At 43.2% G+C, this 24,916-nt stretch overlaps 1 protein-coding gene across 20 annotated transcripts; it reads left to right on the top strand.

Annotated features, from left to right (window-relative positions):
- Positions 1–4,708: 4,708 nt before the first annotated feature.
- On the top strand, positions 4,709–24,558 carry TPM1 (tropomyosin 1). 20 transcript variants are annotated; one of them, XM_084213558.1, is made up of 10 exons: positions 4,710–5,072; positions 5,717–5,842; positions 6,022–6,147; positions 12,324–12,457; positions 13,643–13,760; positions 14,210–14,280; positions 14,530–14,605; positions 15,716–15,778; positions 16,041–16,110; positions 17,393–18,903. In XM_084213558.1, the coding sequence occupies exons 1-10, from the start codon at positions 4,959–4,961 to the stop codon at positions 17,473–17,475; spliced, it is 981 nt and encodes a 326-aa protein (XP_084069684.1). In that variant the 5' UTR covers positions 4,710–4,958; the 3' UTR covers positions 17,476–18,903. The 20 variants fall into 20 exon arrangements, 19 of the variants coding, with proteins under 19 accessions (XP_084069683.1, XP_084069684.1, XP_084069682.1 ...); XM_084213556.1 differs by lacking the exon at positions 14,530–14,605 and adding an exon at positions 15,095–15,170 and having other exon boundaries at positions 4,712–5,072; XR_014616454.1 differs by lacking the exons at positions 5,717–5,842; positions 14,530–14,605 and adding exons at positions 15,095–15,170; positions 18,912–19,026 and having other exon boundaries at positions 4,715–5,072; positions 17,393–17,637.
- The last annotated feature ends 358 nt before the right edge of the window (positions 24,559–24,916 follow it).

Here is a 24,916-nt window from a genome sequence, read left to right as displayed (position 1 = left end):
TTGTAGTATTTTTTTTTTTCCCTCATTGCATATTAATTGCCCTTTTCTGTTACTTGGCCTCTTCACTGTTCTTCTTTTCTATTGCACAATACCATACTCTAAATCAAAGTGGACTGGGTATTCCTTTTTAAGACTATTTTTTAAACACTTTTTTAAGATTACTTTAGTCAGATTTAAGTAAGTAACTTGAGACTTTACTGAGTGGGACCTAAATCCAACAATATATAAATACAGATAAACAGTTTTAAATAATCTATTAATCTTTTTTTGAAGCGTTTTTTTGAAACATCTGAAACGTTCTGAAGCTATAAAGAGAAAGATGTAGGAAGACATCTTACCAAGAGTGGACTTTAGGTTTTGTCTTTCTGTTACTTGTTTTTTGTAGATTTTTTTTCAGAGAATGACATTAGTAACTCCTAACTACCAGCTAAAACAAATCTGATTTTAAAAGAAAGCGTAATATAAAAATTTGGGAGACATGTTTGCTCAGCTGAAATATAGCAAATAGTAGTGCAATTAGAGTGAAAGAAGTCTTAGGGAAAAAATAAAAGAGACCTTCTCAGAGCTATTTTAAGATCTTAGGTCATGAGTTAGGTCATGTGCTTCTTAGCATTTGGTGTGGTATCTGAGTAGACCCTCGGATTACAGATCAGGGCAGGTGCAGAAGACTGTGCTATAAATACTTCTTTACTTAAGGAGTTCACTCATTTCTTGAATGACAAACCAAACTGAAACATTAGTTCTGAAGAGGGAAAGTATTAAAATAATTTAAAGCTTAATTTTCCAATAAATCATCCCATAGTTCTTAATTACAAAAGCTAAACTGCTCTCCACCATTACCTAGGAAATGTTACAGAAAACCTTTTACAGGGTTACAGCATGTACTAAGCATGACTGGCATGTTCTGGAGTATTTCTGTACTTGTTTGCTGCCCACTGAGCTGTGCAGAGAACTGGCCATTGGGATTGCAACCTTCTGGTTTAGGCCCTTCTCTTCCCTTATGGCTGAAGCATAGATGACCAGTTTCCCCAAGGGAAATTTGCCCTTTTTATGCTTCTTTCAGATATATTGTCCCTCAGTTTCTTTAGTGCAAAGCTCTTGGAGATCCTTAAGGATAAAATACACCGAGTGTACTAGTAAAACCTGCCTGATTTCATCAGTATTATTTTATTTGTTTTTCTAGGTGAATACAGATGTTTTCAATTTCCTATTTTTTGATAATATCCTACACTCATGTTGATGGCTTCCTTTGTCCAAAAAGAACATTCCTGTTTTACAAGGGCAGCAGAGGTCTCAGAGACCTTTGAGAAATTGGTTTATATTTCATTTATATTTGCCTCCATGTGAGGGAACACTCCACTTTTCAAATGACATACAGGCCTGCGAATTCACTCTGACTGACCTAACTTGAATCCTTAATAGTCTTTTAGGAGGCATGTTTTATAGAACTGGCAGAACCAGTTGTTAGGTGTCATTTCCTGTATATTCCCTAAAAAAAAAAAAAAAAAAATCCCACAAAAAAAAACCCCAACCCACAACCCAAAACAAAAGGAGACCTAGGAGAAGAATAAGAAGTAGGTAAAGCAACTCCAAATGCATGTTTGAAGTTTTTCCAAGTGGTTATGTCCACCTACCCTTTGGTCTGTTCTCAGAACCAACCCCCTATGGCCAACCCAATCTACACCCAAAGAGCAGATCCTCCTCAAGGCAAATTTCTGCCCATGTCAAGGGATAGGTGACATGACAGAAACATCATTATATAAACAAGTCCCAGCCTTAGTCCATACTGTATTGTCAGTAAGCCTGAACTGTGGCATCACCTGCTCACAGAAGGAGTTGTGAATTTGAAAACTAGCTATCCTTTCTTGGTGCTTTGAGTTTGCTGTCTTGATTTTCTAAAGAGCCCAATTAAATTAACAGAATTCAATATTAGTTCAGTAGGTACTCCCCAGAAGAAAGTGAAACTACTGCTAGGGAGTTCCTGCACCATTTATCAATGAGAGGGGATAAGATTAGATGAGATTAGATGAGCCATTGTGGTGAAAAACGAGAGGTGACAAGTAACATTAGAGAATTGGTACTATGTCATAAAAACAAAGTTTGTGCTGCCTTCTTTTTTTCAATAAGTAAAAATAATTTGCATACAATCTGTCTTCACTTATCAATTAAAGAGGGAGAGACTATACAAGCTGTTTCATTTCTAAACCTATCTTTCTTGGCCAGCTGGAACAGAAGTTTCCAAGTAAATGAAATTGTTAATGAAAGGTATAGCAAGCATGTTAACACATGTCTGTACTTTTCATATTCTCTGCAGGAGGAAAACAAAAATTAAATCACCATCAGCCAGTTCAGCCCCATGAATACAGGTCATCTTGCTATAAACAAAGCTTATTATCTGGACATTTTCATGTAAGTAGAACCTCAAGATTTTTTTTTTTCCTGTGGAGGTGATACCATCCTTTAGGTAATTTTTTTTAAACTTCGAGTTCCTTTATTTCTGCCTGTATCTCATACTTTCTCCTATATCCTAGAGGCTCCCATGTCATGGCTAGCATTCTTTTAGAAAACTCTGACAGGAGCTGCACAGGCATTCTTTTAGGAGCCTATCAGCACCACTCCCAAATGAACCAGACAGTTGTTTGTTTAATTTCGCAAGACATTTTCTTTCCCCAAAGTGAGGAGAGCTATCTCAGTGAATTCCCAGCCGTGATACTCTATGTTTTTAAGGCATCTTCTGTGGCAGAGGAATATGTTCTCCTAAACTGGGGTTAAAACATTCTGATACATTTAACAAAGCAGTCAGGTTGTTGAACAATATGTAACTAGCTATCTTTTAAATATTCACTATACTTACCTCAGAAAGGTCCTAATCTGTTCTAATTAACTATGGTGTAAAATCAAGGTAAATGCAAAGAGAAAAACTATACTTTAGAGTTGGTTGTGACTAATTCTGTAGACATTTTCAAAACTCTTGTGTTTGGAAACATTCTGTGGAAGTGCAATGTTTTACTCAATAATTTTTACAGTTATTGTTGTAGTAGTTTGGTTATTAAACCAATGCAGTGAGAAATCATCTTTTCTTTACGTAGGCATAAGGAAAGCTTCTATATTGACAGTGGACTTCTACTCCCTAGAAGCAGTACACGTGAATCCCCATGCCAAATTGTGAGCCTCTGAATTCTGTATAGTTCCTAGATTAATTCAGATTATGGCCTTTCTGAGGACTTGAGGACTGTAACTGTTGGTCTGAACCCTCATCAGGGGGCTTTGCTGTCTTGTAGAGCTGAAGCTTTGTGGTGCAGTTTGTTTAAGCTCTCCAGGAGCTGGCCCCCAAGGCCTGCTTTGTAAATCCAGCCCTTAACTGCTCTGCTAAGAACCATGGGCCAGAAGCTGGAGGACATTCCCTCCTCCTGCAAAGTAACATCAGCTCAGCTGATGCAGTGACAGCACCGGGGAGGAATTTTCTGCTACAAGTATTGAGTGTAGACAAAGGCTGCCTAATTTTCCCTTTGTGTAACCCACATCCTGTAGGACTCATGCACATCCCTGCACTTTCTACACTGTACAAGGGAGTGTGCGTCCTGAGGACAACGTGTTGTGTCTTGCTCACTCTGCTGATGAGACTGTGAGAGACATGCCAGAAGTGAATTAAATAGGTCTTCGCCTAATTATATGTAATTTTGTTAATTGTCTATCTGCTGCTGTCCCTCGCTGGCATTATGAAAGGGTGCAAGTCACCTATGTAGCTAGATTCCCTGCCCCAGCTTTTCTGGGGCTCCTTCCCTCGCAGCTCTGGATGCATCTGGCAGGTCATGGCCCCACCGCTGTTCCCGTTGAGGGTCTCAGTAGCTCCCGTTCGCTTTTTTTGTTCACTCCTTGAGTGTACAGGACCGAGACGCGTCTCTGCAGGGCCAGGAGCCCCGGCCAGGTACTGCACAGAGAGCGGTGCACTTCGGAAGCACTGACAGCCGCTAGCACCTCTGTCCTGCCCCCGCCCTGCTCTGGGGGTCAGGGTCGCACCTCAGTCCCTTCCCCGGGTGTGGGTCCCGGCGGAAGGCCAGCCCTGCTCGGGTCTCGCCGCAAAGTCCGGGCTTCGTGCCCGGCGCTGCACGGGCCGGCGCAGCGCCCGCCGCCCACATTAGCTGCAGCCTGGCTGTTGAGCAGAGGTGCCCCCTCCTCCTCTCCTCCTCCGGCTGCCGGGGGAAGGTCTCGGAACGCATTCATTCCGTACGTGCATGCCATTAACCCCTTACTGCCCGTCCTGCAGCCCCCGTGCCCCGCAGCCCCGCCTTGCCCTGCCGCCTGATGCGATCGGCTCCGCCACCCTCCTGCTGTAGAACAGATTGATTTCCACGGCTGGGGACGGCTCCAGCACGGCGCCGGTGTCACCCAGACGCGCTGCTCGCTGCGAGCAGCCTTCGCACCCGTCTCCTCCGCTCCCTGCGCTCCGGCTTGCTGCTTTTTTTTTTTTTTCCTTTCCTCCCAGGAGTAGCAGCGAAATGTCCCGTCCTGCCTATTTGGAAATGGGAACAAATTGCTCCCCCGCCTTACCTCGCCCATCGCATCCCATATATAGTCATATCTGCGGTCAAATGGCAGGCGGCAGCGAATGGGAAAGCTGTGCCTCCCAAAAAAACCCGGGGGGCAGAGAGAGAGGGAAAGGGGTAGGGACGAAAGGAGGAGGGAGGGAGGAAAAAAAAAAAAACCCTTTCCAAAAAAGTATTGGATGTCTTGAGGAATGCAGTCAGCCCCCTGGGAAAGTACATATCTGTGAGGCGCTCGCTGCCCGCCGCTTGCATTCGGCCGGCGCCCCGTCCCGCTCGGATCAACCCCACCGCCCGGCAGCTCCGCTCCGCTCCCCCGGGGGCCTGCGTCCGGACTCGGGGCTGTCCCGCAACTTTTCAAGTTTTTCTTTCGGAAGGAGTTCGCGCGGGGACGCGCCCTAGCCCACCGCAGCCATGGATGCCATCAAGAAGAAGATGCAGATGCTGAAGCTGGACAAGGAGAACGCCTTGGACAGAGCCGAGCAAGCCGAAGCGGACAAGAAGGCAGCGGAGGAGAGAAGCAAGCAGGTCTGCACCGAGGGCCCGGGCGCAGCGAGCGCCGGGGCCCCAGTCTTTCCAGACTATTCTCTTTTTTTACCTCCACCCCTCTTCTTCCCCCCTCACCGTACTCTGTTATATTCCACCCCCGCGCCCCTGCAGAACTGGTTGAACTTTCCCTAAGGCAGAGCTTCAGCCTGGCAGCCGCCCGCTGGAGGTTCTCGGGAGCGAGGCAGGAGGTCCTTCCCCCTTCCCCACCATTCCAGCTGGGGAGCAGGGCCCTGGGACGGCTGCGTGGCCTCTGTGCCTTTGTCACGGGGGGACGGCTTAGAGAGGCTGCCCAGAACGCCTGGTTAGCCCTGGGCAGATGTGCGGGATTTGGCAAAGGACGTTTAAAGCTGTGTTCACCCACTCCAGCATCACTCAGCAGATGTGTCCGATTCGAACTGCCCTCCCGCCCCTCTCCGGACACATGCCCCACTTTTTTGTCCTTCTCCAACCCCCCTCCTTTGCACCTGGGGCTTCTCAATTCAGGGAGGGGGATGCATTGATTGCAAGTTTCTGGGAGATCCTGAAGGAGGAGGGAGAAAGGACTAGTGATTTATAAATTAGTTTCAGTTTTCTAGCCAAGGGAAAAACATATTTGTGCGTTATATTTCCTCTTGTGCACCTAGTTAGAGAATGACATTGTGCAATTGGAAAAGCAATTGCGTGGGACAGAGGATACAAGGGACCAAGTGCTGGAAGAGCTACACAAGTCTGAGGACAGCCTCCTCTCCGCAGAGGAGAATGCTGCCAAGGTATCGTGCCCTTGCTGCGAGCAAAGAGGATCTAACTGTCTCTCCTTCTTTCTCTCTCTGTCTGTCTGTCCTTTTCTGTCTCTTCTGCACTCACACCTCTCCGTTTGCACGATCACGCTGCCTGCTGCACCTTTTCCTGCCCGCCCTCCCCTCTCCACCACTTTCCACCCATATCACAGCTGGAGGACGAGCTGGTGGCTCTACAAAAGAAGCTGAAGGCCACTGAGGATGAGCTGGACAAATACTCCGAGTCCCTTAAAGATGCACAGGAAAAGTTGGAACTGGCTGACAAAAAGGCCACAGATGTAAGTTACCCCCATCCCTTTCACCACAAGCCCAACACAGAAACCACACACTCCCTCTGCTCAGGACAGCCTGGACTCCTACTCAGCAGTGCTGCAAAACTTTGCTGAAGGCAGGGTCCAGGCACCTCCTGGACAGGGAGGTGGGAAGCACAGCACTGCCTCCCTGCATGAGGTTTGCACACTATCAGAGGCGTCTGATTGGGTTTCTGCTCACTTGACGTGTGCTTTTTATGTGTACTTGCCACTCTAGATGTGAAAGTAAAGAAATGGTGATTTATCTATTCAGGTGATGGGTAAAACAACTCAGGGTGGAACAACACTGTCTTGATAGTGAAACAGAAGCAGGGAGTTGATAGTGAGTAGGTGCAGGAGAGGGAGATCCAGAAGAGCAAGGGCTGCGAGTTCTGATTTCAAGAGAGCTGTTCCTAGGTATGCATGTGTTAGAACTGCTGGTAGATACTGGTTTGGCTCACTGGTCCCTGAGATAAAAGTTTCTCTCCTGCTCCCCCGCACCCCACCTTGGAATCAGTGGAACTGCTTCACTTGTCAAAGAAAAGTTCAGTCTGTGTGACGGAATATTGTCCGGAAGATGATACTTGCTAGTTTTGCAGTTCAGAGGACAGGGATCTTGGGAGCAAGCTGGGAGATATATATAGCTCAGCACTTTATATGGTAATAAGGCAAGAGCTTTTGCCTCTCCCAGGCCCTCACCCCTCCCACCTGTCTGTTCCTGACATGCATTTAATGGATCGCATGCATGGAACCATAAGAGTCTGTGCAGTTAAGGTCTTGGTCTCTATTGGTGCTGTTGGACAATTCAATTCTCCTTGAGTAAATCTCAGCTCTGAATTACAGGATTAGATGAAACTACAGTATTTCCAAAGCAGTGACCCTCCTTTTCCTATAGCTCAGCTTTAAAAGTCAACCTCAAAGCCAAAATGAAAAGGAGTTGCCACAAATGAAGCAAGCGTTTCAGGGAGCGGAAGGATACTTTCAGAAACAGAAATGTTACAAACAACAACTTCACATGGAAGACAACATGCTTTTATCTTATTTTACTTCTAAAAGGAATAAAGAAAGAAAATGTTTAGCTTCAGTATGGCAACTAAGTTATAGAGCTTTGAAAGAGAACCCAAAAACTTAACAAACAGAACTGTTCAAAGGAACAGAGGAGAGGGATCCGTGTATAATGTGGATCAGATGTCTGCTCTGTGCAGGCTGCCATAGGAGAGGCAGCTTCCTAGCAGGACATTTATTTAGCTTGTTCAAAGGAGCCGCATATAGATCCAAGGGAGATATTCCTTATATGGAAAAGTATGCAGACTATTTGGAAATAGCTTGCCTTGGATGAAGGCAGGAGAAATGCTACTAGATTCCCGTTCTGAAACGAAGGATCTTCCTAACTGATCCCCATGCCACCTGGCCCTGCTGGAAAACAGTGTTTGGAAGCTAGTTGAGGGCAATTTTATTTGCAGTCTTCCCTCAGGTGGAGGGTGGGAGAGTGTCTGGCTTGTTTTCATCGAGGTAAATGTCTTATTTATTTGTATGCATGGAATATGTCTGACAGTTTAGGGATATATATTTGGATGTATTTCTTTTTTTGGCAATGAAGAGTATATTTGGGGTGTTGCAGTTGACCCAGTATATACCTTATTAATTTGGATAGTTCCAAGCCTTAGGAAAAAGGCAGAGGCAGGGAGGGAGTGTCGGCTCGCTGGGATGGACTCGCCTTTTGCTGGGACGAGAAAATCTTACCTGTATGACTCATCTCCCAAAAGCCAGGCACATCCCGGGAGCCACCCCGCCTGAGAGGGGGCAGCTGCAGCCCCCTGTCCCCTCTCCGTGTCTCAGGAGCCAGGCCGCGTGCAGCAGCATCTGGCGGGTTCCTCGATGTCATTTTATGGCATCGCTCATGTGGGGGCGGTGTGCGGGGGGAAAGGCGGGTCTCGACCCCGGCTCCGCTCCGCTCCGGGGCACCTCGCGTGCTGTGCCGCCAGGCGGCGCTGCTGCCCCGGCACATCCACCGGGCACGGCCGCGTTGCCGGCAGGACCGGCCCAGCCCCGGCCACGACCGGCCCAGCCCCGGCAGGAGCGGCCCAGCCCGGGCCGAACCCGCCCATCCCCGGTTAGGAGCGGCCCATCCCCGACCACGACCCCCCCAACCGCTGTCGCATCGGCCCAGAGCCGGCCCCTTGACTGCCACGACCGGCCCATCCCGGTTCAGGACTGGCCGATCCCCGGCCAGGACCAGCCCATCCCTAGGACGGCTGGACCATCCTCCGTCCCCGCCCCGCTCCCAGCCCGGTGCCGCAGCCCCGCCCCGGAGCGCTGCGGAGCGGGGGGACTTCCGGGGCTGCGGAGGGAGGCGGCGCGGGCTGGGCGAGGTGCGGGCATGGCGGCGATGAGCTCGCTCGAGGCCGTGCGCAGGAAGATTCGCAGCCTGCAGGAGCAGGCGGACGCCGCCGAGGAGCGGGCGGGACGGCTGCAGCGGGAGGTGGACCAGGAGCGGGCGTTGCGGGAGGAGGTAGGGCCGCCCCTCGGCCCGGCTCGGGCCCGGGGGTTGGGGGTGCGGGTCCCGGGGCGCGGCTGCCCCGCTTGCCTCTCCGGCCGGCGGAGCGGGAGGTCGCTTCCTTCGCCGCCCTGCCCGACAAGGTGGCTGTTACCTGCCGGGCTGGCGGCGGGCTCGGCCCGCAGCGCTGCGCTCCCCGCTCGGTAACCCGAGTGCTGCGTGGGCTGGGCCCAGGTGCGGCGCGCAGGGAGACAGCGCTAGGTGTGCTGGGCAACAGCAAAACCCCGAGCTGGAACGAGGTCGGACTTAGCCGAGTTGTTTGAGATTGCTTGTTTTGTATTAAGCTACGAGCTGGGTTTTATGGGGTGTTTCCCCTCACAAGTCCTAGTTCTCTTATCCCATGCAGACGAGTTGTTCTGTGTGGGAAGTCAGCATGGCGACTGCTGGGAAGTACGCAGGGGTGCACCTGAGATGGTCCATGGTACCTGACAGCACCCCGGCAGTGTGAGCGTACAACCCCAGTCACTGAACATCTCTAGTGTGCGCTGTTCATCACAGCTGCTCGCCAAGAGGGGAAAGGAACAGTAGCCTTGGTTTTAGGCAGAGGCAGGATCAGGTGTGAGCAGCACAGGCTTACGTAGCAGAGAGATGTAATTATGGGTGGCAATCTCAATAAAAAAAACCTGATAGGGCTGTTCTTTGTCTTATCACTGACCTTTGGGAGTTTCCAGCAGCTTAATGTTTCCTGCTGTAAAATGTACAGTGTTCTTTGAGGCAGTTTTAGTGTCTTCAGTGGTTGCATAAAAACAAAGCAAAAGAGCAAAGCTCTTGTGTAGTTTATTGCAATAGAAAGAATGGTGATTATTTGATTCCCTTATAATATGGGCCTTTCTACGCATTCTGGGCAGTAAGTTCAAAAGAAGAGCCTCCTGATTACTTGCAGGTGATCTTCCTTCTGGAGCAAAATATGGCCACTTGTGCTTGTGTAACTATTGCATTCTTGCAGATCACTTGGCATATCTGATTTTTTCAGCGAAGAGCCATAAGTCATTTCATAAGGTTTTCTGTTTTTAAAAATACTTGTACTTGTTTTCTAGGCTTTGTGGAGTAAAGGGCACAAAAATTCCTACTTTCAGTAACATGTATTTTTCTGACCAGCATATTAAGGAATTTCTATTGAAAAGGAAAGTTTTGCTGTTAACTTTTGTGGCAGAAGGAATAGTGCTGGAGGAGTGATTACAGCCTTCTGGTGGAGCCTTCCTTAAGAGTTCAGCTACATTGCAGGAAGGCTTAGGACCCTAAAGGTTAATGTTTGTCTGTTCCCTGGAGTTGGTTTATGTGGATGATGTGGAATTCTGCAGAGTACATTTACATGGTATTTAAGTTTTTGTGTGGAGGGGTCAGTGCTGGGGTGAATAAAGGCTGAAAAAACTGAACTCCCAGGCACATGTAGACGTGTGCTTTTTCTGCAGTGCTGGCTACAGATGAGGGGTTTTATTGTTGCAGCTGTATTTCTGAAGTGAGAGCTGAGGGAGGCTGTGAGAGCACTGCAGCAAGCGAGCTGAGGTGTGAATCTGCTCCTTCCCTCAGTGTAATGCCTTACATGTATGGCATGTGACCAGCTAGGTGAGGCTTTCTTTCTTCCTGTGCGAGGTACAAATATGCACACAACAAAAAAGCTACAGCTGGGGCCAAAACATAGCACAGCCTCTAGCTTTTGATTGTTATACCAGATTGCTAAAAGTTTCGAGGCTGTGATTAACAGCCATTCCCTTAAAGAAAAATCTTGTTTTGAGTACATGCATCTCAAGGGGCTGTTGGTAACCACTTTTTCAAAATGCATTTTTCTTCCTGCTTCTGGAAAACAGAATCCCATATAATAGTGATAATTAGCACCCAGTGGTAACCTATCCATGTCATCAGTCATTGTAAAAATATGTGGTGTGTAAGTGCCACGGCAGAAACATGGGTTATGTTTGCATGGTAGCAGTGGGAGTGCCCTGAATGTCACTAGGGTTTTTTCCTTCCTTGCCATATAAGGAGAGAAGTCCTGCTCTGCAGAAGAGTAACTGGGGCCATATAAGGCTGATTGGTAAATCCTTAGTGAGTTACTGGAGCAGGAAGTAAAAACTTGAACTTTAGTCACCCTGTGTTTTGAAGCACATTTTATGTTCTTATCATGATGAGCAGTCTTGACATGATAATAATTAACTTGAACATTACAAATTTCTCTAGGGTAGCCTTTATGAAAGGTCATTTTCTTTCTTAAATGTGAAAGCTCAAATTCTTAGTGTTTTAAAGCCAGAAGTCCAAAACCAGAGATTTTGGATACTACTGCTTGATTATGTAGCTAAATGTTTTATATTTGGATTAATGTGGATCTCTTAGGATGAAGTCTCTTCTTCTGGTTTTGTGTGTTCACTGCCAATGCATATTAATGTTCAAAGATATAATTGCTTCCCTGTTCATGTGTTACTTTCAGTCATTCTAGCTGGACATCCTTACTTTTATGTCAAAGGTTGTTTTATTTGACTGGTCTGTAAGTTATTCTTTCTTGTGTTATGAACACCAAATTCTTTGTTAGGACAACTCTATCCAGCTACCTCTGGTTAGAGGAGAAAAACTACCAAACTGATACTTTTGGTATTTCCTTTTGCCAGAGGGTTGGTTTTCCCCTCAAGTAGACATCATAGGAAATTCAGATGTGTACTTCCTCACATATAGCAAACATATATGATATGTTTTCAGTACTAATTAAGTGTTTTTCTCTGAAGTAATTAACTTTTTAGAATAGTTACCCTTTTATATATACTTTGTGCTTAATATAGTTTTGAAAGAGAATGGGTTTAATGATGAGGTTACCACAAGAAGGCTGTTTTAGAACTTACTCTGCAACTTAGGCCAAGTGTAGGTTTGGAGCTGTAATATAGATGAGTTGCAAGTGTTGTACAGAAAGTTCAGTGAACAGGTAATTCAAGAAAGGCAAATTTAGGGAAGATTGAGGATGGAACTATGGGAGGAAAAAAAAAGGATGTTTTAAGGGATTGCTGCCTGTACTAGGGTCCTTGCTGGTCCCTTTTTTGTCAACTCTTGCACAGCTTGTCTGTAAACAAAACCTCTGGGGTATTGGGGCACTTTTTAAATGTTCTCAAACTCTCTCTTTGGCAGCTGTCTCATTGCAAATGCTGGTCCAGGTGTGTTTTTACATGTTTACACTGAACCTTCTTACAGGACTCAAGGAAATGTTGGGACAATTCTTGTAAAATATGGTGAAAGGTCATAAATGAATTGGGGTAACAGAAGAATTGAGTAATTAGCTTGTGTTGATTTGATTTAAAAAAGGGATGGTCTGTAATTAATGTCTGCAAATACAATAACAGAAAATATTTGGGTAATGGTGCATAATTCTTCCTGTGCAGTTCTTTCTAGTACAAATTGTACAGTCCTTGATGTGCTTCATTGAAAGCAAGCATTAATCACTTTTTTCCTCTGTTAAGCAATAACTTCACAATTCAATCATGCACATCTCTGTGTATGGACTTTCTAGTGGACAAAGTCAGAAATTACAAAGTGCTGTTAAATGGCACTAGCAGGTAACGGGGTAACCTTTTACAAGGGAACATGTGTGCCTTACTATGAATTAATTTCTATTTCTTCCTGTGCTTAGGCTGAGAGTGAAGTAGCTTCTCTGAACAGACGCATCCAGCTGGTTGAGGAAGAGTTGGATCGGGCTCAGGAGCGCTTGGCCACTGCCCTGCAGAAGCTGGAGGAGGCTGAGAAGGCTGCAGATGAGAGTGAAAGGTGGGTGGAGCCACACCTGAATGGATTGTTACCCTTATGACAAAGATCATAATTGCCAGGGTGTGGGTTAGGGAAATAAATGAAACCACTCCTAGGTCTGAATATGTGTAATCTGCCCTTCGTTTGCGTACATGGACTTCAGTTACAGCTTGTCTGTGGAAATGTCCTAAATATCTGGGCTTGGATTCTTTTTCAGTGCTGGAGATGAGATTTAAGTGTGGTAGGTCTTTTGAGGTATCATTCACATCCTGGGAAAACTGCTTGGCCCAGCCCAGACTTCCCTGATTGGATGTCAGCTCCTTGTGATACTCTTGCGCTGTTGGGTGGTTCTTGCTTTCATTGTGGATAGAAAATCTCACCTGGAGAGTAGTGAAGTACTGGAAGAGCCTTTGGTTCTCCTGTTGACAAGACTGGTATGTGAAGGTGAGCAAAGGAAAGAGACTGATAATTCCTTCACATTTCCACAAGTCTGTAGTGTAAGATAAGAACTCAAGCTTTGTGACTTTGGAAGATCTTCTATCTTCTTCCAATGGTACTTTAGATCTGTGATAGAGCCTTTTATTGTGAAAGAAACCCACACATTCTGCATGTGCATTTCTACCTTACTAAGGATGGAGTCTGTTGAAAAGAAATTTGCCAGAGACTCACAGTGTGTTTTGAAACATTTAAGATAATTTTATATCAGACACGTGCAACACATAGTGTTTCTTGTTATGAAGGATTTCAATTTGCTTTTAGAGAGCACAGGGAGCTTCTAGGGCTCTGACATGGCAAAACCCAGGGGAGTCTGGTCCACAGACATGACTATTGTCAGTCCTGCAAGGGTTCTAACATGCTGTTGATGAGTGTGAAAGCACAGATGTTTTCAGTTTTATTAGGTCTTTAGAAGCAACACCCTTTGTTAACCTTTCTATAAGAGGAGGTTTTCCTGCAATTTAAAATGAAAAAGAATTCTACAGCTGAATTACAGTACGAGCTAAACAAATCGCACTATTTCTTTCTTCCTAAGTCATGTTTTGTTCCTTGAACTTCTGAAATGTAAGTGCACAGGACTAAATCTATGGTTTGAGGACTCATCTGTCTGATGTGCTTCACTCACCTGAAAGTCACATACCACAAGTAGTAGAGCTGGAGATAAACTGGCAAGCCCTGAACCTTGCATTTCCTGTTTTTCACATTTTTCAGAGGAATGAAGGTCATTGAGAATAGAGCCCAGAAGGATGAAGAGAAGATGGAAATCCAGGAGATCCAGCTTAAAGAGGCTAAGCACATTGCTGAAGAGGCTGACCGCAAGTATGAAGAGGTCAGTTCTTGAGTGCAGGTCATCTCTTTCCAAAGCCCATGAGGCTGGGCCTGTAATTTTTGTTTTTCTCTTTTGCCTTCTAAGTTCAAAAGATCACAAACACCCCTCTCCACAGCTGTGGAAGGAAAATCAGGCACTCAGATACCCCAAGGGACAAGGTGACAGGAGATCTGAGCTTAGATCTTTCACTAAAATGTTTGAGAGTATTCCCTAAGCTCTTAGGGAGAGAAATATTTTTCAGTTGCCCTTTGGTGAATGAAAGAGAGGTCTTGAAAAATGACAGATAACTAAGTCTCAGATGAGTAATGAAGATATCATGTAATCAAAACTCATGTGTTGACCAAAAAATGAAGAGACCTGGCCCCCTGCTTTGGGGGAAGGTTATGGAAGCAGGTGAGGTGCAGTGCAGCAGCATAATATCCCTGACTGTCCCTTGCCTGTCCTTGTAGGTGGCTCGTAAGCTGGTGATCATTGAGAGTGACCTGGAGCGCGCTGAGGAGCGTGCTGAGCTATCAGAAAGGTAAGTATGGAACTGCCCTGGGATGTATGTGAGGTGCTGGAAGAGAACTATAACTGCATGAAACGTTGGCAGCACACTGTGTGTTCAGCTCCAAGCTATGTTTTGCTCATTTACTGGAATCGTTGAGATAAATGGTCGGTGCCAAAGTAAATGTGTTCCTATGTGTGTGCGCGTGTTTTGTCACTGCATGCTGTACCTGCACACTGATTTTGTGAATGGCTTTTGTGCATTTCATGTGTTCACTAACAGCCAAGTCCGACAGCTGGAAGAACAGTTAAGAATAATGGATCAAACCTTGAAAGCATTAATGGCTGCAGAGGATAAGGTACTGATACTAATAAACAGTTTTTAGGTTAACTGCAACCCAAGCGTTTCAGCTTCCGTAGCCAGTTAGCTCACTCAGTAGTAACAAATAAGTCCCTGCTATGCTCTTTACTCTCTCTTTGCATCTCGCTTTGGTGGTTTTCTTTGGTCTCTTTTTTTGTTTATTGATTTTTATCTTTAAAACTGATCTCCTGTGCAGCCAAAAGAAGCTGAACTGTCTCACGTGTAAAAGCTCTGTAAGTGTTTCTGCGTAAGCCAAGAGCTGTAGATAAATTTCTGTCTGGTCATTGTCTTAATGTGCACTTGAACTGGTATTTGGCATCACAAAGAATTGCTTTCAGTCTGTGATGGATCAGCTGCTTTTGAGGCTGTTCTTTTGCCCTGTAATTGTTTTCATTTTTCTCTATCTTTTCCCCCTATTTTCTCCTGTTTCTTTTGCTTGACTGAATCTTCCATCCTCCCCTTTCCTGCCTTACCTCCGAAATAACAGCAAATGTGCTGAGCTTGAAGAGGAGTTGAAAACTGTGACCAACAACCTGAAGTCGCTGGAGGCTCAGGCTGAGAAGGTAGGCTAGAGACTTATGTGAGAATGTGTCCCTTCCATTGTCATCTGGCCTATGGGGTTTTCTTTGTATGCCAATCACTTTGCAGCATTTCTTCAGGGCTGCTGCCATTAGGCATTTGGATTTACTGCTCAGTTCCTATTTGGCTCCTGCTGGAACATAGCATATCTTGTAGTTCCAAATAGGTCAGTATTACTTGGCCTCATGTTCTGTTGAGTATTCTGACAGGATTAAGTGTCAATTATAGAATGTCCCTCAAAATGGCATTGTGTACTAACATTAAATTTCTCCAAAAGACATTCCTCTTTAAAACTGCAGTACTAATTTCTTCTCAAAGTTCCCACCATACAGCACTGGAATGTAACTCAAGGGAAGTTTGGCTCTTGTAACAACCATACTACCACGGCCTTCCAAGTGGAATTAATTTTGTTTTACCTATAACAATTTATTGTGTACAGATAATCTGTTACAAGAGTTTCAAATGTGGGGGTTTTTGGGGTATATTTAGAATAGCCATCTAATACTAGTGATCCTCTTTCTGATTACAGTACTCACAGAAAGAAGACAAGTATGAAGAGGAGATTAAAGTTCTGACTGACAAACTGAAGGAGGTAAAATGAGAGCTGTTCTTTGCAACATATCTTCCAATGCACCTTTGATTCTTTTAGTATAAACACTACTTTGATGCTGTAAAGATGAATATACCATTTTGGAAACAGTTTACTGTTAAATATCTCCCCTAGAAATTAGTTTATATTAGCCTCATTATTTGCCTTCTCTCACTGTGCTTTTTTCCTCACTTGAATTATTTATTTTCTACTCCTAAGTACTGTGTGTGTTTCCTAAAGTAGTCTGTATTTGTCCTGACTGCAGGCTGAGACCCGTGCTGAGTTTGCTGAGAGGTCAGTAACCAAGCTGGAGAAGAGCATTGATGACCTAGAAGGTATGTGGGGCTGGTTTTCTACTTACTGTGGAACTACATATCTCTTATTCTTCTCTTGTGTGAGGATTTTGTTGGGTTTTTTTTTTCTACAGGGCTGACTTGTTCTGCTTATATAAATGGGTCTGCCTAAAGAGTAGACAGAATATTCTCTAAATGAAATGTATTGATATCTTAAATGCTTCAGGTGAACAGTGTTTTGCTCTTGCCTGTTGCTTTTTCTCTTATGTTCTCAAGACTCCTTCCATTTTTTTACTTTATACTCTTCTATTTGGAAGTAAATAAATGTTACAGGGTAAATGATCAGATGACAAGTGTTATTATCATCTTAGTAAAGAGCTGAGGAAGAGTTGCATTATGTTAGGAATGTAGCAAGCTAACCTAATTTATTGCTGTGCTAAGTGTGGGTTGGGGCAGGCATTTTGTGATATAGGCCAGTTGTTGGGTTTTGGTAAAGCTAATAGACTGTATACATAATGAGAAGGACAGCTTATTCAACTTCAGAGGGTTTGTTTGTAAGCTTTTGATAAATCTGCCAGAACTGCAGCAGAGTAGTAGAATGTGCTTTCTGCCTCTGGAGAAAACAATTCAGTAGGACTTTGTAATTTGAAGTTATATGGAGTTTGCTATTTAGAGGCATTACACTAAGTGTAGGATTTGAAGAAGCTAAATTGCATGGCGTGGCAGGCTGGATTCTGCATGAAGGTGATGAAATGCGTAAGTAGCTGCTGAAAATTTATGATCCCTGACTCAGGAAGGAAGCAGAGAAGAAAGATAAGTGTTTAGAAGGAACAAAAATTGCTGTAAGAAGCTGAGTTTGACATCACACAAACCAGAGTGGTTAAAAAAAAAAGTGTTAGAAAATGGTAACACCCTCCTTGAGCCCCATTTTTTGATCTTTTCTCCCTAGCTCCTGTGTCCCCTCTTAATTAAAAGAAAAAAGCATTAAAACAAAAATCCAGGGCAGTGAAACATGGATTTTTGCTTCTTTTGTACTCTTTTCTTGGTTTTCTGTATATCACAGGTTGCCCCGTTTGCAGTGCAGTTAATGAACTTGTTGCATAAAACTGTTCACAATTTTCTTGCATAAGAGCTGTTCACTATTTTCTTTCTTTTATTCTTCTCTAATTTTGTTTCATTTTGTCTGTCACAACACTTCTTTCTGTGCACTCTTCCCATTTCCTACGGCTTCTGGATGGTATCCCCATGCCACCACCTTCACCTTCCATCCCATGATCCTGCTTCACTTCCTTGCACACCTCTGCCTTTCCTGGGGGAACACCAGATGAGCTCTATGCTCAGAAACTGAAGTACAAAGCCATCAGTGAGGAGCTTGACCACGCTCTCAATGATATGACTTCCATGTAAATGTCTTGCCAGCCTGTGCCCACTCCTGCTTCCCTGCCCTCACTGATTGCGCAGTACCGCCCTTGTGAAATGATGCTCCCTGTGTAGTGGGAGATGCTTTCCTTTAGAGAGAATAGGTGTACAAAATACCATGAACAATTGCTTTACCCTGGCAAAGTGTGGGTGAGTGTTGTGCCAAGCCTGGTAAATACTCATGGTGATTTTGTAAGCTTGTGGTTACTTTTTGATTCTGTGTCTTCAATCCTTGTGTCTTGTGGTTGCCCTTTGTTTGTAGCTCTGTGTTTATCCTTTCAGTTCACCTCTGTTCAAACATTATCTACCAGGCCCATCATGTTTGTTTTACCAAAGAAAATTGCTGTGGTACCTGTTGCATTCAGAGTGTATTCCTTTGCCTGCTGTCACAGTTTTTGCTCTGGCAAAGTTCCTGCAAAAATGTCAGAAATATAGATTTAGCTATATTCTCTATTAATGACAGTAGAAAGTGCTTATCTAAATTTTCATAACTGCTCTTAAAATTTCAGCTGTTATCACTGAATTACATGTGTGAAAATGGATTGAAAATAGGTTGTCATTTAAACCCATAAAGGCAACAATTGAATTGTAGGTTTCTTCTGTGTGTTTTCTGGATAGCAGTAGTAATTTTATTTGCATAGACCAAAAATGTGGTAATACCAGCTTTAGTCATAAGGAGAAGAATAAAGAGTGGCAGGAAAGTAGGAGAATCAACAGCTGTAAGGAGTGACTCCTCAGTGCAGTGTTTGACACAAAGTGACTCTTGTACCAAGGACTCTGAACAGAGGTCAGCTGTGCCGCCTCCACCTTCCCATGCATGAACACTGCAGTGCACATGGGAGAGGGGAAGAGCTCTGGCTCTCAAGTGCTTAGGAGGTGCAATGTCCAGACCCAGCATTCCCTCTTGGAAACCCAGGCATGCTTCCAACAAGACATAAGGTTTGCTTATGTCTTAGAGCTTGAAAAGTATTTTGCGTGCACCCGTATTTTAAATGGTTTTTTCTTCATGTTGTTTTTGTCTCCATGTCTGTTCATTACTTTCCTCCTTCTCTCTACCAACATTTTAGTAGAGGTCTCATGTTGCCTGCTTCGTATGCTTTGATTTTTTTTGTTTTAAAATTCCTCCCCAACATATGGTTTTGCTTAGTGGCTTATCAAGCAAATGGATTTTTTTTCCTCCTCTTTATACAGAGATTACAATATTTCTTCAATTTGGGATTCAATTTCTAAGTGGAAAACAGTCTTAAAATTGTAGTCTACTGGTATATGAGGACATGACTGTATCATTCCAGTCCCAGCATGGTGTGCTGTTTCTCTAGCATAGTCAGCATGCTGGGCTCTGCTGTGCCATTGCTGCTTTTTTGAAAGTCTTTACTGCACCTTTTTTCATTTTCTACCTTATCTCACTTTTTCTTTTCATGCAGATAATTTTCTTTGCTTCAGTTCTCCAAAGACATCTTCATCGGGTTGGATAAAACATCTTTCCAAGCTTTGGATGTTTCATGGGCTCATTGTCCTGTCTTCTAGCTTAGTTGACTCTTCCTCTATCACCTGTCTCAGAACATGCTCTGTTTGTGCTCTGCTGTACAGAAACTACATTTCTCAATGTAAAATAAATATCCCAGCTGTATCCCTTTTGCTATTCCTTTGCCTTTTATTTATTTAAGTAACTATTTAAGTTATTAATAAAATTTGCACTTTTATGCCATTAGGGATTTCATTTTTTGGTGTTTTCATTTTTTAGCTGAAAACACTTTTGCCTGAATGTTGATAATGCCAAGCCAGCAAGTGCAGTGGGTGAAAACTGACCAGTTATTATCTTAGTTTTTCTCAAACTCTGCTGCAGATAAAATGACAAATAGATGTAATAGGAACTCTTCCAGTGTTATTGTTAGGACAAAATTTGCAAGGACACTACTTCCTTGGGGTCATTGGTCATGGGAGCATGGCTGAGGGAGCAGTTACATCCCTGATGTAACCAGATTTTTCACTTTAAAGCCTGAAATCTTTTCCTAGCTTTATGCTCAAGACTTCTTATCTTTATTTAAATGTGTTTGTTCATTAACTTATATATTTGAGAAAGATTTAAAGAGCATCAAAAACTTTAAATTCTTTTTTTCACCCAAAAATATTCCTTGAAATGTCTTGCAAAAAAAGGTTTCCCCTCTTTCACACCTCAGTTATTCAGCAAAGATGTTGCTTGCTAACATTTTGGGGTTTGTATAGTATATTTTTCTTGTATTTGGCATTATAATATTGGAAGCTCATTGGGAGGGTTTCAGTAGCTTTCTACTTGTGCTTAGTTCAGACTTGTGAGTTTGAATTGCAGACTCATGAGAAATGTTTCAAAGCTGGAGTAGGAAAATTCTAGTGATTATGCTATTAATGAAATTACTCTGCTGCAAAGTGGAACAGCATGGATTTCAGGTTTTAGCTGATTTGGGACTGTCTGATTAAGGATGAAGCCTTAAATACTGACATCTTGTGCTCTTTTTGTATTGTTATTTGCTACTAGGGAGTTTATAGCCTTATTTTAACTTTATTTACATCACAGTGAAAGAAGTTAATGTCTCTTTCTTGTTCAGCTACAAGACAGTGCAATCTAAACTAAATTTTCTCCCCTCCTCAAAACTTGTTTTTTCAATAAGGCTTGTGAATGGATGCATGGCCTTCCTGGCCTGCCATCCTTGGATAACTTTTGCATATCCCAGTTTTCTACCTATGGCACATCCTAATGTTGCTGGCTGGAGGCAGAAGCCCAAATACAGGATATATATCAGCAATCACACACAGTTCAAGTAATTAAATTTAGTAATTTGCTACTCCTCAGCTGACACAGTAAGTGGTTGTGTGTGAAGAATGGAATAGATATTCTACCAGATAGAATGGGATATTTAAAAGTTAACCAAATATAAGGGGATGAGCATTTGTAAAATGACTGAGGCTAATAACTTCACAAATGCAGGAGTTAGGGGGTTGTAGTCAACTGTAACTTGTCATCTGAGTCAGAGTAAAATATGCCACAGCAACTCCAGCTTCTTAATCTATTGTGTTTTAGTTCATTGTTTAAGCAGAGTTTTTTGTCCACTCAATTCCTTGCAATACAGGTGTTTCTTAAGAAAAGTAAACAAAAAAAGCAAAATCCATTGTAGGAACCTGTCAATTTTTAACATAGTGATTTTAAACATCAGTATTAAAATTTTGCCTTTTGTGTCAGTTATACATGATCAGTTCTGCACTGAGGGATGACAGATTGCTGGACAGAGTACTGGAAATGAGCTGTGCATTGTAGAACCCCAGGAAGCTGCATGCAGAATTCCTGGCTGCTCCTGCTGCTCTGATCTCCTCTCCAGGGAGCTGTTGTGGTTCCCTGCTCTGGTGTGTTCAGCACTCTTGTCACCCTCAGTTGTGGTGTTGTACCTGCCATGTCTGGCTGGTTTTGTGCCTGAGGCTTCTTCCCAGGAGTGCAGGGCTGGCTCTGGGCTCTGCTGAGCTCTGCTGGCTCTGCACAGAGCCAGAAGTCCCTGCTTGGCTGCTGGGGCTCCTGCAGAGCCAACCTCTGCCTCTGGAGCAGATGGACACATGGCCCAAGGGGAATCAAGGGCTCACTGTACTCTTGGGAAGTGCTTTCCTTGCTTTACTGGGGGATTTAGTTGTTTTGGAAATTGAGAAATACTCTCTGTAAATCTCTGCCTCAGTCAGAGAGGAGATTTCTGTGGGGATGGTAACAGTAAGTCCACATGATTCATTTTGGAATAACAACTATATACACTTTGCTAGACAAAGTGAAATTTTACTTTAAGGCTTTGATGGCTTTTTCTGCATATATGTGACATTATCATGATGAGAGGGAGAAGATCCATTTGTTACTGGAGGATCTGCAGGATCAGAGCTGTGAAATGTGCCCTGGCTTTACTGAGCTGGCTGTGGGAGTTTGGGCTAGGGAGGAAGCTGGGAGGAGTTGCTCACCATACAAGCATGTCCTGCTGTGCAGCTCACTGCACAGCTTTGCCTTTGCTGTGTCCAGTGCCTGCAGGGGAAGAGGATTCCTGTGGAAGCTGTTAGGCAGCTTGTGGAAAAGAGTCAGAAACAGTCATTTCCTGTAGGGGAATAATCTGGGATCAAGAGGTCAGGAGTGCAGTTAGCCTATTGAGAGGAGCATGGACAATCTGAGAGCACAAGATAGTCAAAAGCCATTGTGGAACATTTTTTTCACTCTGCAGAGCAGCTCTCAATGTGCTGTCACAACATGGCTGTGGCTGTTCTGTTTCAACACAAATTGTCCTCTCTGTTTGCTGTTTTTGAGCAAAGTATTCATCCTTCCTTTTCATTTTCACCAAATGTGAGTCTGTTTTTGTACAAAGTAAAACTTGGCAACTTAAAGGAATCAAAATGTCTGGATTGCAGTAACACCAGTAATATTTACCTATCAAAAATAACATTTCAGCCCATCAGACTTCCTAGGAAAGGACTATGGGCTGAGCCAGACCTGGTGGTAGTTGCCTACTGGCATCTCTCCTGCTGCTGCTTATGCTGGCTGTGGTGCAATTACTTTCTCTCTACTGGCAGATGAGGTTCCACTGCACATTTAAATAGTTTGCAAAGAAAAATGCACTCATAAAACAAATTCATGCACTGTACAGAAGAGTAAAGTAGGACTTAGTGCTTCTAGGAGTATAGCTGCAGTTCTTCCATTTCTATTCCAGTTTGTGTCTCACAGCTGTTCCCCACAACAGGATTCTTAGCCAGTACTTGATATGGTACAATAGCTGTTCCTTGGAGTAGCTATTACTAGAGTTCTAGAAACAGAGGTAAAATGTTTCTCTCTCTGTTACTGAACTGTCTGTCATGTGACCAGTTTCTTTAGTAACTCTTATTTAACTGTTTTCTCTGTCTAATCTGTCTTCATTCTGCCTCTTTTTTCCCTTCTAACCTGCTTGCTGCCTGTACAGACCAACTCTACCAGCAACTTGAGCAAAACAGTCGCCTAACTAATGAACTAAAGCTGGCATTGAATGAGGATTAAACTTTAGTGTGACTATATTGTTAACTTGTTTGAAACCACCTTCTTCCAAATTTCCTTTAAGAATGAATCAGTAATTGTAGAAATAAGCAAGAAACTTAGAAATTGATTTTTTTTGTTAATTCTGTGGTAAATTAATGAAAGAAATTCTCTTGGGAAAAGATGGAAATGCTTCTTCTGGATGAGGCTTTTCATTGTGTCTGCACACCTATTTTGGAGGAGCACTAAGCTCTTCTGCTGTGCAGTAGCTTCTTTCTACTTAAGTAAAGAGCTACAGCATTTCACTAACAGTATTCAAAAAGTAACAGCCTGTGTTGCAGAAAGGCGCTCAGTTTATCCAACATGAATTGGCCCTAAGATTTTTACCACAGTGAGAGAAAAATATTCACTAGAATCCATATTTCTGTATTTAAAAACCGACTAAGGATACTACAGCTGTTTTGTCTGGAGACTTTGATGTGATAATTTTGCCTTACTATGAGTTTGGCTTGTATTTGACATTAAAAAAAAAGGAATGGGAGCTCCATCTGACATTACCCAATCAGTTAAAGGTATGCTTGCCTAGTATGAAATTAGTATTACTGCATCCTGGTGGGATGCACCACCAGAACATTATGCTCATTTATTGTATTAACTATGTGTGTTAAGTGATTGTCCTATAAAAGTGTGCATGCAACATAAGGCTACTAACTTTGAGTTAATTTATTTTCTAGAAGAAATAAATTTCTTAAAGGTCACTTAACCAAAAACTAAAATAGTTTAAAATTTTTTATTTCTTTGTGTTTTTGAAATCTATGAAACTATTAATTGTGTATCTGCAAAGAACTTATTTTCTTTATTGTCTACTTAAAAAAAAAAGGCCATTTATTATCTCACATACTTATAAGCAAAGAGCTTCCAGAGCATTGTGTCTCTGTTGGTACTGCATTTTGTTAACAAATGCAGCTGTGAACAGTTCTAAACTTGCATTACGCTGTTTGTTTTATTAATTTGGAATTCTCTCTAGTTGTGTTATCTGGAAACATTGATATTTATGAGCATGCACATTTCTTAACTTTCTAAACCCTCTGAGAGAAATGATGATTGCATGCCTTCATGTTCAGTGCCTCCAAAGAACTGCTATTCATGTTGTAATTTTCTAATCCCACAACAGAGAAAGTGGCGCATGCCAAAGAAGAAAACCTTAATATGCATCAGATGCTGGATCAAACTTTACTGGAGTTAAACAACATGTGAAAACCTTCTTAGTGGCAACCACACTATTTGTTTGTTTATTTTTACACCTGCTTGCCGTGAAGCCCCATAAACATGTCTTTATTTTAGTTTCACCACAGTCACAAGAACATCTGCTAAATTATCGAGCAGGGGTCAGGGAAACACCAAAATGGGCAAGCCATATGCGGGTTAAACAACATGACATTATGGTTTAAACGTGCCATTTCCCAACAAAAATGTTACCTACACTTTGTAGAGAGTTCAGCAATTTGGTATGCTTAGTCTTTGAAGAATCCTGGCTGTGGCAGAAAGTGTCCCACCTCAAGTGCCAACTACAGTTTTTACACAAGAAGAATGATTCATGTTCAAGAGAGATCAGGTGGAAATGGTGCTATTTTGAACAAAAGGTTCTACTTGAAGTCTTTTGTTTGATGTCAGACAAGTCAGGAGTTGTCCAGCACAGTAATTTATTTTTATCAGAACTTGACTGGTCTGTGAGAATTTGGACTTTCTGTGCCTTCTAATTCAGTAAAACGAAGATATATAAGCAGTGGAGACGAGTGAAGGCTTCTGAAGGTTTTAAATTTTATTCTTGCAACTCAATACAGAAGTGTAGGTCAGCATTTCACCTTGAGTTTTCATTCGATTGTATTTTTCATGTTGAAATGAAAGATTCAATAAATTCAGGACAAAACATTAATTTGGAAGAGATTGTGTTAAAATGTATTTTATTTGTGGGGATTTGGGGTAGGGGAGGAATTTTTAAACTGATATTTGCCTCACTTTTTTCACACTTTCTTTGAGCAGTCTTAAAAGTATACCTGTATGTAAACATTGTATAATGATATGAAATAAAATGCACATTTTAGGACATTTTTTAAATCTTGTTCTCCTGTGGTTTGTTTTTCATCACATCAGTTTTCTGTGCATCCCTGTGTGAACTCTGCAGGGGTGCAGTGTCTCTCACAGTGTGAAACACTGTTGGCACCCTGGCTCTGAGTCTTTGCTGTGTTGTTAGGCCCAGGTATGGCAATGTGGTGGTTTGGACAGATGTGGATGTGCAGCTGCTCAGAGGGGCCCTTTGGGGCCAAACTGCAGGAGCCTGTCCCTGCCACGTGACTGCGTGCCCAGGTGTGTGCAGGATGCAATTATCCTCTACTAATGGTAGAACTTTCCAGAACTACTCGTCAT

This window comes from Fringilla coelebs (assembly GCF_963513975.1).
Source record: "Fringilla coelebs genome assembly, chromosome: 12".
Classification (NCBI taxonomy): Eukaryota; Metazoa; Chordata; class Aves; order Passeriformes; family Fringillidae; genus Fringilla; species Fringilla coelebs.
Note: the sequence above shows the minus strand (reverse complement) of the source record. Positions and strands in the feature narration are given on the sequence as shown.